Raw genomic sequence first — 11,768 nt, forward strand, 5'->3', positions numbered from 1 at the left:
GTCAAAGTTCACGGGGTCATGTGCACATTTTTGATTTTGAGCTGGAGTTGAAAGTTCAGAGTTCAAAGGTCACCCAGGGGTCACCACGGGGTCACCGTGGGGTCACCGCGGGGTCACCGCGGGGTCACCACGGGTTCAAAGTTCAGGGTTCAGTTTTTTTTTTTTTTTTTTTTGGGTTAACCTTTATTTAAACAGACACCAAACAACGGTGTCGCCATCTCCTGGTCAGTTAGTAAAATGCTTTTGCTGATTTTTTTTTTTTTGTTTCTAGTTAACCTTTATTTAACCAGACCCAAATACCAAATAAATGTAAATGCATGTACATGTTTTGTGTATTACAAATAAGGTCAAAAAGTACAAACATGGTCATTTCTTTTATTTATTTAAAAATGGTCTTGCATTTCAGCATTTACACACAATTGCTGCAGGAAACTTTTAACAGTTTTTCGATACCATAACTGCACCCCTTACCTCTAAACCCGACAAAAAAGCCTTATCTTTACAGAACGAGTAAGAAGGACATGATTGTGCAACATGAATCATTAGACAAATACACTGCAGCTGCATTAAGACACTTTAGTACAATTTCATAATCCAAACTATTCGGTCAGGTTAATGTTATGTCAGTGTGCAGCGAGAAGAGAACAGAGCGTGACTGGCTTTTAGCGTCGCCTTCCAAGCTGGAGCCATCTGTCTAACGAGCAACCGTCTCGCCATTGTTCAGACACCGGCGCTCTTTCAGCGTGAGCGTGGGAGGAAGTGCCAGACAAAATGGTCGGGGCGGGAGTGTCAAAATAACGGAGAGAACATCATATTTTCATTAATTATGCCCTCTTCACAACATGTCCATCAAACCAACAATGAACAAAATGTACTTTTTTTTTTTGTTGGTTTGGTTGATAGGAGACTCAACTTTTCTTCTCATCAGATTGCTCGACCTAAATGGAGATAGGAGGACAGACATTTGTTGCTTGCTCAAAGGTCAGATGAGTGATGAGGTTGGCCGCAGTGTCCAAATTGAAACAATACTGCCCCCTCTTGGTGAGGGTGGTTAAGTTCACAAGTTCAGCACGAAGTAGAAAATTGAAAAAAGTAAAAATCTTACATGCTCGCCAGGGTTCCTTTTGCATAACGCCAATTCAGAACCGCTTTTTACTAATGGCGAGACAGATGGCAAGAGTCGGTGAGTCACCTATTCCCCACTTCAGACACCGGAGTTGTTGATTAAAAACCTCCCACCTGAAAGCACAGAAAAGGTTGCGCTTTTTAACGTCTGGCCCAACACTTGCTCTCGAGCCTCAATAGCGTTAAAAATAGCCACTCGTACAAACTGTGTTGTATAACAGCGCTATGTGGAGATTGCGCAATCAAATATATACTGTGGCGGCTGTAAAGAGGGGAAACGCAATTTATCATCCAAGTCCCTCAGGGACGGTGTTTTGTCTTGACTTGCGTAACTGCTCTGTCAATCAATCTATCCATCATCTATCGTTTTGTTATCCATCCAGCCGACTATTTGATGGATGAATGGATGGGACACACCATTAGGGACACCTGCTCGATGGCTATAATGAATAACTCCAATAGTCCTTTACAGAACACAGAAATACGTAAATCAAGGTCTTACTGCAATAATGTGTAATTATGACCTTAGTGGCATCTGTGCTAGTGTGCATATATTGCAAGGCCAAATCCAGTCAGACTGTTCAGACTGTTCCTGTAGGCTGCAGCCGTGCGAAAAGGAAAAAAAAAAAGTCTCTACTGAATCACTGCAGGAGAAGAGGCGTGATGCTCTCCTCGAACCAAATTGGTCTTCCGCTTCCTGCCAGACAGCAACGAGAATCCCTGGGAAATCCAGCCCTGATTGGCCGGGAGGCGGAGGAAGCGTTGCCATGTATGTCCTCCACTCTCCTTTGTCCACCAGTTTCTCCAAATAGACGCCATGTCTCTACTTTAGGTTAAAAAAAAAGGGTGTTAGACAGCAGCTCGTTACACTTTTGACAACACTCACTGACCTTGTGGTAATGAAGTCACCAGGTTATGTTGCTTCATTTGTGTCATCGCCTGCCTTCTTTTTCTGCTCTTATGGAAGTGGGAGTCGTCAGCTGGTGGCGTTACGGAACGTCTCACTAGCAAAGTGTTTGTAGAGAAGTTTTTATATTCAACCCACTGCCCGACTATCTATCCATCTATCTATCTATCTATCTATCTATCTATCTATCTATCTATCTATCTATCTATCTATCTATCTATCTATCTATCTATCTATCTATCTATCTATCTATCTATCTATCTATCTATCTATCCATCCATCCATCCATCCATCTGTCTAGTAATGTATGTAGTGTGTGTCTCGGTGAGGCTATTTGAGGACACGTCCTGCTGGTCTGTCTGGATTCGTATTTGTTCTGTCTGGAACAAAAAAAAAAAAAGTGGACTGAGTGTTCTGAGTCGTGACTCGCTCGCTTCTGGCCGTGTGCCTGTCGGAGCTCCGGAAGCGACGCTCCACAAGGCGCGAGAGGGCTGCAACATCCGCGCCCGGCAACCAATGGGCCGCCACTCGGCGGGATCCCGCCATGCTGTGGGAGGGGCCAACGCCGGGGAAGCTCCGTCACGCCGCGTGGGCTGGCTGAGCGTGGAGTAGAAAAGCGAGCTGAAGCGGAGCCACTATTTAGCAGTCGACAGCGGCACAGTCAAGGCAAGCCGGAGCATTTTCAGCACCAGCCCCGAGTGGACAGCGACAGCGTAGCTTTGCAGCAGTCATCATGGTTCTCATCTGGACACAGTTTGGAGTCAAGCACAAAAATGTCAACGTCAAGTGCAAAGTTCGGGTGATGCACAGAGGAGACAGCTCGGGATCAGCTTCATCCGCGGTAAGTTTTTATTTTTTAATTTGATGGAACACTTGGGATTTGGCTGTAGTACGTTGGTTTGTGAGATGGTCAAGTTTCAAAAATATTTTAAACTTTGCTGTTACAAACACCTGACAAGCTGTTGAAATAAATGATGTGTCTGTATTTACTTGGATAATTTGGGTGTCTTAAATTGCTGTAAGCATCAATACCTTTTAGTCTTACAATTATACCTTTAATGGACCGTGGAATAATAGTAAGGAGAAGAATACATATAAAATATATAATTGTGAAGACAACATAAACATATAAAATATGTAATTGTGATGATAACAGATTTAAAAATATATATTTAAAATCATTATGGATGCTTGTTGCTGGACAATGTTAAATTATGAACGTCCCACCAGTCACAAAATTAGGTACACAATGTACTGACATTGAAAGACGTTCATGCTCAATCGATGTGATCTCAATGCAAAGAGGAGCATTCATCCAATAGCTGCCGAGAAGCTCCGTTGTCAGGGAAGCACCCCCCCCCCACGACTTCTCTGCACCAGCCTTAAAAATTCACAGCAGATAGGAAGTGCAGGGACCAGAAGCAGCAGGACTGAAGAACCTAGCGGTGCTATTATGAAATGAGAATATATGAATTGTAATATGTCAATCCCTCCTCGTCCCTCCATGCAGGAAGGAACCAAGTCTGAGCCGGACACGCCCTGCCTGTCCATCAAGCCCAGCGCCGGCAAGGACTTCTACAAAGTACTGGGCGTGGCGCCCGAGTCCAACGAAGACGAGATCAAGAAGGCCTATCGCAAGATGGCGCTCAAGTTCCACCCGGACAAAAATAGCGAGGCCGACGCAGAAGACCGCTTCAAGGAAATCGCAGAGGCCTACGAAGTTCTGACCGATCCCGCGAAGAAGAGCGTCTACGACCAGTTTGGGGAGGAAGGTGAGCAGTAACTTTTCAACAACCCATCTTCGCCTTACAGACTGCAGTAGGTTTACTTCCAAATATCTTTGAATGTTCGATACTCAAAGCAACTTTTCATGTCCAATCAGGTCTCAAGAGTGGCATGTCAGCAGCGGGCCAAGGCAACGCTTTCCACAACCAATTCCCCAACGACCCGCACGCCACATTCTCCTCCTTCTTCCACGGCTCCGACCACTTTGACATCTTCTTCGGTCACGACTGCGACGACGACGAGCTCTTCAACCCCTTCCGCCGCTTCCCCTTCAGCCACGTGGGCGCTTACCCCGGGCAAGAGAGCGGCGGTGGCCTGAGACGGGGCGTGCGACGCCCCCGAGCCAAGGCCCTGGTACGCGAGTTGCTGGTCAGCCTAGAAGACATTATGCACGGCTGCACCAAGCACGTCAAGATCACCCGTAGCCGCCTCGGTCCAGACGGCCGCAGCCTGTGGACCGAAGACAAGGTCCTGAACGTGGTGGTGAAGAAAGGCTGGAAGGCGGGCACCAAGATCACCTTCCCCCGGGAGGGCGACGAGACACCCAACAGCACACCTGCTGACGTCACCTTCGTTCTATGTGACGCCGAACACCCGCAGTACAAGAGAAACGGCTCCAACATCATCTACACGGCCAGCATCACCCTCAAAGAGGTGAGATGGAGTTGCGAGACGCCTTGAAACGGATCCGCTTTCAGTAATATTTGAGTTATACAATCAAATTTCTTCCATAACCTTGCGACTACTCCACTACGCCCACACGACACTTCCTCTCGTTTATGCAATCACTCAATGAGTGTAAAGACTTCAATGAGACACAGTTGGCATGACCAAAGAATGACAGCCGGTTACCTCATCCGCCCCCGCCGAGCTCGGGGCTAAATTTAGCTCGCCGCTCTCCGTGATGCTGCTAAGGAGGAGGAGGAGGCGTTATGGTCTCTTTAACTCTCATTTCATGCGCACCCACGCTCGGCAGATTAGCGGTGCAGCAGTCGGCGTCACACAGACAGGCTCGGTGAGCCGCTTCCTTGTGTAATGGGCTTTTTAGTAAGACTGACACATTTCCGGCTTATGTAACTTGACACCTTTGGAATAATTACAAAAGCCAGTGAGATTTGCCTTTTAATTCACTTTTTGGAACTAATCCACCAATTCCACTGACTAAATTAATTTTTTAAAGTTACAAAATGTTTCATGTGAAGGAACTTTAACGCCATTTTGAAAGCCTTCCTCTGAGAGATTTAACGTTTCTGTCCTCTTGTCTCCTTCCAGGCCCTTTGCGGCTGCACAGTCAACGTTCCTACGCTGGACAACCGCCTCATGCCCCTGCCATGCAGCGATGTCATCAGGCCGGGCGCGGTCCGGCGCCTTCGCGGCGAGGGCCTGCCCGTCGCCCGCAGCCCATCACGGCGGGGCGACCTAGTGGTGGAATTCCAAGTGACCTTTCCCGACAGGATCCCACCGCAGTCGCGGGAAATCATCAAGCACAGTCTGGGCCAGTGCTAGTCTGCTCAGCACCAATGACTGCTACCTATGTGCCCCCCCCCCCACCCATTACAAAGCCAATGGCTGCGAATGGTGGCCAATGGAAAGGGTGCTAAACACTAGTACAGTATTTGTAAATTCCCACTGGTCGAACTTCAGCACCACCCTTCAAGGTTGGGCTAGCCCCTTCCAAACTGAGGTGCGATATGACCAATCACAAATTCCCGTTGTTTTCCCTGCAGAGGGGGCACCATCAAACCTGACTCAAGTGCTCTTTGGTATCTGAGGACATCTCCATTTTGCCTTTCTCTCCGATGAAAAGCTTATTCTTATCTTTTGTACTGTTACAACCACAGTATGTTATTTGAGTCTGTACAGACTTAACATGGGGTTGTGGGCGGGGCGGATTAACTACTTGACTATAGTTATATATGGTGCTCATATGGGACTTTTGCATTGATTTTCTTACATTGTACTTGTGTGCAAAGATCTACTTTGTGTGCAAACAAATGCAAACAACGTTGTCTCTAACAGAGACTCATGTGTCAATTGTTCTATTGAATTGAAAGGTCTGAGGTGAAATATACAGTGAGGACCTGGCAGCATGAATTGAATTAAAGAGAGGGAAAAACTTTACCCCACTTGTCCTGTCATGTTTGCTTCGATCATCTTCTACCAAAATGACAAAAATGATATTAAAACACATTTTTCTAATATTCATTTTTAACCCACTTATGGAAGAGTGTAGTCACTTTTGCATCTAAGGGCTAAATAAAATCAACTTAAAGGACCAAGGTTGGCCCCTTTTGGCCGAAAATTGGCTATTTTTTTATATAATTGTTTTGAACTTTAGAAAGAAAGCTTTTTGCTTTTTTTAGTTTCCGCATTCCAATCAACAAAATTTCGAAGGAAACTACATAATCCTGTAAATTGTCGCCCTCTTGTGGCTACCTGTGGAACAGCAACGTGCGTCACTGTGAACTAATTGCTCGCAGCTGTTGCTCTGTAATGTTTGTGGCGCACATGCAAACACACTCGAGTTTTGCGGCATATCTTACGTTTCACATTGGATGTCAACCAAGTTCACATTTGCAGAAAAGGTGCACAACAAGCATAAAGTCTGATTGACACGGAAAACAACGTGCACACTCACCTACACGGCGTGGTGAAGGGGTGTCCGTGATTAAATGTCGCAGCCAGGTCAGAGCACACCACCCAGCCCCAATTTGAGCGAGGGTTACCCGGTGGTCAGCCTCACCCTGGTGGTCCTGCTGCTCATCCCGGCTGTAATCGTGCTGCTCCTGCTCAACTGCCTCTTCCTGGGCTACAAACTGTTCCTCCTCTCCAAAGCGAGGCAGCGGCCGCCTCACCGGAAGGACGCTAATAACTTCCTGCTTCTGGAGTCCGCGTTGCCTCGGAGGACACCTGACACGGAGGGCTTCTCCGCGCGGAGGCCGTACATGTCGTTGTCCGAGCCCGCCCTGCCACAGCCGCCGGTCACTTCCTCCAGGGCGTCTTCGTCCGGTAGGCAGCACGGGGTTTGGCCGCTGAGGCCGGGCTCCGGTTCCTTGAGGGCGCCTAGCAGCATCCGGGCGGCGAGACCCAGTCTGGGCGAGTGGTGTCACAGCGCGCCGGTGTTGCCTCAGTCCAGCGAATCAGAGGCCGACAACCTCGTCCCGCCCAACTCTCCCATGGTGAGTGAAATCCACGTCACGTGATGCAGCGGGTTTAGGGTGCACAGGGACCCAGGTGGTGTCAAAGGTTGCTTAAATGATACATCAAATTGTCCGATTAGAGCGTTTACAAGGAAGCGGAACACATGGCCGGCATCCATCGGAGTAGCACCTACAGGATGCTGACTGAGCTGAGCCCGGATGCTCTACACCGGTTGGACCAAGCACACATGGAATGCCGGTCTTACCTCCACCCACCCTCGGAGGGCTCCTGTCCCAACACACTGATGGCTTGCTCGGGACTGGACAGCGACTTTGGTGCCAGTGCAGGTTTGTTGGTGTTTTTTGCAAGAAGAATTCTGTATCTTTTTGACTGGGACATTCAAAGATTGGTGTGTTGAAGGCGTCTCCCTGCGGATTTTGTCAGAGGACAGCGACGGCTTGTCCAACGGCGTGCTGGCGTCAGCGTTGGAGTGGGACTATTACGACTATTACGTCAAGCAGAACAACGTGCCCAAACACAAACACCATCGGCCGGCCATGCACACCAAACAGTACTGGGTGTAAATTGTCTTATCTATGCTTTTGTGTCTATTTATAGCTTATTTATTTTGGTCCTATTTAATGATGTGGAAATTTCATACTTTCTCACTTATCACTTTTTGCACGTATGCTTTTGGTTGCACTCTTAAAATGATTACATCACTCTTAAAATGATTACATCACTCTAGTGTCCACGTTTCACATGAATAGTCACAATCTCTCACAATTGCAGTTTTAACAGACAATTTGATTCATTAATAAAAGCTGATTTTTAAAATTGTTTTACTTCTAAATATGTACTGTGAATTGAGATGTTATTTGTTCCATCACTTGAGATATTGAAAATGTATCTGTTATCTAAAAGGACAATTAAGATAACGTGCTTGTCACAGAACAGTCTAAATAAAGTGGAGCATTTGTTGGAATACTTTTTATTCTCTTGACTGTACATTAGAGATGACGTGTTGACCAACTGAGCGAGCTAGGAGCACACATGGAGCACAACCAAAAGCGCAACATAAAAAGTGAAGAATGCCTTTTGCACGTTACTCAAAGCTGGAGAGGAAGCTGAGCACAATCTGTTTGAGCTTGGCGTCTGAGGCCTCAGAAATTTGTCCGTCAGCCCTGAAAAAACAAAAAAATATTACTGCCTTTGTTCAATTTTGCACCATTCCAGTTTTTTGTACAGCTGTCCAGAATTAATATAGGTTCAAACGTGCTAATCATGTTTCTAAAATAGCAAACCTAAAAATATAAATAAACATTCGAAATTTGCCCACCAGAAGGCGCTACTTTCCTACAAGGTCATCTGGCTTGCCAGACTAAAGTAGTTTTAAAACAGTGACGCAATTACAGGGGTGAGGGGCAATGAAGTGAAACTAATAAAAATGAGGTTTTAAAATAATTCTGACATAATTAAAAGTAGGGAAAATGTAAAACATCTTTAGTGAAACTAAAGTTGAAAGCAGTACAACTAAACAGCTTCATGCTGTTAATCACAATGGCTTCACATTGTGGGGCGGAAAACCTACCTGATGGCTGCCAGCAGGTCTTGGTGCTGGCTCAGGATGTGCTGCAGGAAGGCCTTCTCGAACTTGGTGATCTTGCTGGGCTCCATCTTGTCCAGGTGCCCCCTCACGCCGGCGTAGATGACGGTGACCTGCTCTTCAATGGCCATGGGAGCTGCGGGAGGACGGGCAGCAGAGTTTCAAAAGCCCAAAAGCATATTGTTGCTGTCGACACTTACAGTACTGGCCCTGTTTGAGGAGCTCTGTCAGACGCACGCCGCGGTTCAGCAGCTGCTGCGTGGCGGCGTCCAGGTCGGAGCCGAACTGGGCGAAGGCGGCCACCTCGCGGTACTGGGCCAGCTCCAGCTTCATGGTGCCGGCCACCTGGCGGGGAACAGATGGAACGAGTTGGCTTGGTGTGATTTGGTGGATCGCTTCACACGGGACCCGGCGAGCGGAACCGACCTGCTTCATGGCCCTGGTCTGGGCTGCTGAGCCGACGCGCGACACTGACAGACCGACGTTGATGGCGGGACGGATACCTTTGTAGAACAGCTCCGTCTCCAAGAAGATCTGAAGGAGAAAATTGCTGTGATACGCGCTCAGCATCTTTCCAATTTAAGACTTGGCAGAAATACAACAAGAAGCTAACGGCGGTTCCTGGCCACCTGTCCGTCTGTGATGGAGATGACGTTGGTTGGAATGTAGGCTGACACGTCGCCGGCCTGCGTCTCGATGACGGGCAGGGCGGTGAGCGAGCCGCCGCCAAAGTTGTCGTTCATCTTGGCGGCCCTCTCCAGCAGGCGGGAATGCAGGTAGAAGACGTCGCCTGGGTAAGCCTCGCGGCCGGGCGGGCGGCGGAGCAGCAGGGACATCTGACGGTAGGCGACAGCCTGGCGGAGGAACGCAAGTCATTTCATTCCTTAACTTTCAAATGTTCATGTCCAAAAAGCAACCAATGTCTGAGCAGTCCGCTTTTGTGAAACTCACCTGCTTGGAAAGATCATCATAGATGATGAGGGCGTGCTTGCCGTTGTCCCGGAAGTACTCGCCCATGGAGCAGCCTGAGTAGGGCGCCAGGTACTGCAGCGGGGCGGCGTCAGAGGCGGTGGCTGACACCACGATGGTGTACTTCATGGCGTCTGCGTCTGTCAGCCTCTTGACCAGCTGGGCCACGGTGGACCTTTTCTGTCCGATGGCCACGTAGATGCAGTAGAGCTTCTTCTTCTCGTCGGTGCCCTCGTTGAAGCGCTTCTGGTTGATGATGGTGTCGATGGCAATGGCGGTTTTTCTGAGGAAAAGTATTCGCAGACTTAAGCGGTCCAGCTCCATCCATGCTGAAAATGTCCATTTGGGCTTCCTCTGGTGTGTGCATCATGCGGCCACAAGAGGGCAGTATAACGCAACCAAAGGGACTCTATAGTGCTGAAATACTGTATTACATAAATCCTTCTACCCGGTCTGCCTGTCGCCAATGATGAGCTCACGCTGCCCGCGGCCAATGGGCACCAGACTGTCCACAGCTTTGATGCCAGTCTGCATGGGCTCCCTCACAGAGATACGGGGGATGATGCCAGGCGCCTTCAGGCCCACACGCCTGCGGGTCTGGGAGCCAAGGGGGCCCTGTGATGGAAAAGTGGAAACAGAAAGTTTGTGATGATGCAGCAGTGTTGCAGTTGTGCCTTGAGGATTTCAATCACCTTTCCATCGATGGCATTTCCAAGGGCGTCCACAACGCGACCCAGCAGCTCCTCGCCGACGGGGACGTCTACAATGGCACCCGTCCTCTTGACAATGTCGCCCTCCTTGATTAGTTTGTCGTTACCGAACACTACCACGCCAACGTTGTCGGGCTCCAAGTTCAGGGACATTCCCTGGAAATGAACAGAAACAAAGTGATTTCATTTGTGTATAATTTTAAATTTCATTTTAAAAGAGGATAAATCAATGAAAGTATCAACCTTAAGTCCGGATGAGAATTCCACCATCTCCTCGGCCTGCACGTTCCTGAGACCGTAGACTCGGGCGATACCATCGCCGATGGACAACACTCGGCCGGTCTCTTCTAAATCAGCACTGGTGTCTGCTCCCATGATCTTCTGCTCCAGGATAGAAGAAACCTCTGCAGTGCCTTTAGTTTAAGTAAGAAATAAAAGGGAGGTCTGAAATTCAAAGATCACTTAGGGATGGACACCTAAAATAAAAAATAGGTTTAACTGCAATCGATGAAATATATTTTTATTTATTCACTTGACAATGTAAACACAATGAAAATGTCTATTTTACTTTACTTTTTTCCACAATTACCTGTTTTCTGCATCCATGGGTGGGTGGTGTGGAGGTTCTTGACTGCCACACATGCTGCAGGAACATTTTTGGACACCTTCACAATACAACAAAGACAAAGTAAAACCAAACACAATTAGCATACTTGACATCATCCATAAAGACCAGCAGACTGTAGCGAAAATGGACTTGTCACATAAATAAGAAGTGTGATGAATTCAGAGAGTTACATGAAGTTGGCATGTTATGTTTTTATGAAAAGTTTGCATGGTGAACTGGACAAAAGTGACCTTCAGAGGAAAATTCACTGTTGAATGACAACACTGCTAATGTCTGTGCGTTGACGTCATTCACACAGAAGGACGACTTATCAATGCGATGAATAAACGATGAATAAATAAATGTACTTGTCGATTAGCAGTATTGACGAAGTGACAGGCCCGGTGTCCTCCGCATGCTAACACGTCCGCTAACGCAACTCCGCCATGATTTGTCATGCTAAAGACCTCCTTAACCACAATGAAACGAACTAAAAAGAATGGCTCAATTGACGTGAGATGAGCTTACATAGCCGGCCCGGCGAGGGAGTGCGCGGGCAAGAGCCGCTGCGACGCGTACTGACAGCATGTTGGAGTCTTGCGGTGACCGTCCTGCTCCCTGAGCTGAGAGAAGACTGAGTAGCCGCCGGATGGAGGGGAAGAAAGGGCACTGTAACCCGGAAGTCATTCACGAGTGAAGCTTGAGATTTAAAAATTCAAATTTTTATTTTTCATTCAGTTTTATCATATGTATACCCTACAAGTGTATTTTATGTACACTATTGATATTTTGAGATGTGAAACAACAATTTATTGTATTGTCGTCCGACATGTTTTTTTTTTTTTTGACGGTCCGACATATTGAACCGGTAGCGTGCTAACTTCCGGTCGCCATTTCTCTCTCTCTCTCGCTCTGTGC

General features: G+C 47.6%; 3 protein-coding genes and 1 long non-coding RNA gene across 5 annotated transcripts; 2 read left to right on the plus strand and 2 right to left on the minus strand.

Moving 5' to 3' along the window:
* Positions 1-359: 359 nt before the first annotated feature.
* On the minus strand, positions 360-6,958 carry LOC148389591 (uncharacterized). Its single transcript, XR_015861608.1, has 5 exons — positions 6,456-6,958; positions 2,016-2,776; positions 1,763-1,951; positions 1,106-1,239; positions 360-938 (listed from the first exon to the last, which is right to left on the minus strand). It is a non-coding gene; the product is annotated as an uncharacterized LOC148389591 (long non-coding RNA).
* On the plus strand, positions 2,631-5,938 carry LOC148389592 (dnaJ homolog subfamily B member 5). Its single transcript, XM_088391518.1, has 4 exons — positions 2,631-2,873; positions 3,543-3,804; positions 3,915-4,471; positions 5,090-5,938. Exons 1-4 carry the CDS (start codon positions 2,766-2,768, stop codon positions 5,321-5,323), a joined length of 1,161 nt encoding a protein of 386 aa, XP_088247644.1. The 5' UTR covers positions 2,631-2,765; the 3' UTR covers positions 5,324-5,938.
* On the plus strand, positions 6,261-7,684 carry hwa (huluwa). 2 transcript variants are annotated; one of them, XM_088391528.1, is made up of 3 exons: positions 6,261-6,996; positions 7,098-7,305; positions 7,403-7,684. In XM_088391528.1, exons 1-3 carry the CDS (start codon positions 6,490-6,492, stop codon positions 7,540-7,542), a joined length of 855 nt encoding a protein of 284 aa, XP_088247654.1. In that variant the 5' UTR covers positions 6,261-6,489; the 3' UTR covers positions 7,543-7,684. The 2 variants fall into 2 exon arrangements, with proteins under 2 accessions (XP_088247654.1, XP_088247653.1); XM_088391527.1 differs by having other exon boundaries at positions 6,263-6,996; positions 7,379-7,684.
* Positions 7,685-7,933: 249 nt separating this feature from the next.
* On the minus strand, positions 7,934-11,537 carry atp5f1a (ATP synthase F1 subunit alpha). The gene is made up of 11 exons (XM_088391517.1): positions 11,379-11,537; positions 10,833-10,908; positions 10,487-10,656; positions 10,226-10,399; positions 9,982-10,148; positions 9,516-9,816; positions 9,194-9,418; positions 8,991-9,098; positions 8,765-8,909; positions 8,550-8,700; positions 7,934-8,142 (listed from the first exon to the last, which is right to left on the minus strand). The coding sequence occupies exons 1-11, from the start codon at positions 11,535-11,537 to the stop codon at positions 8,064-8,066; spliced, it is 1,755 nt and encodes a 584-aa protein (XP_088247643.1). The 3' UTR covers positions 7,934-8,063.
* Positions 11,538-11,768: the final 231 nt, after the last annotated feature.

The sequence above is a fragment of the Syngnathus floridae genome, chromosome 12 (genome assembly GCF_059516105.1).
Source record: "Syngnathus floridae isolate MCC-2025c chromosome 12, RoL_Sflo_1.0, whole genome shotgun sequence".
Taxonomy (NCBI): domain Eukaryota; kingdom Metazoa; phylum Chordata; class Actinopteri; order Syngnathiformes; family Syngnathidae; genus Syngnathus; species Syngnathus floridae.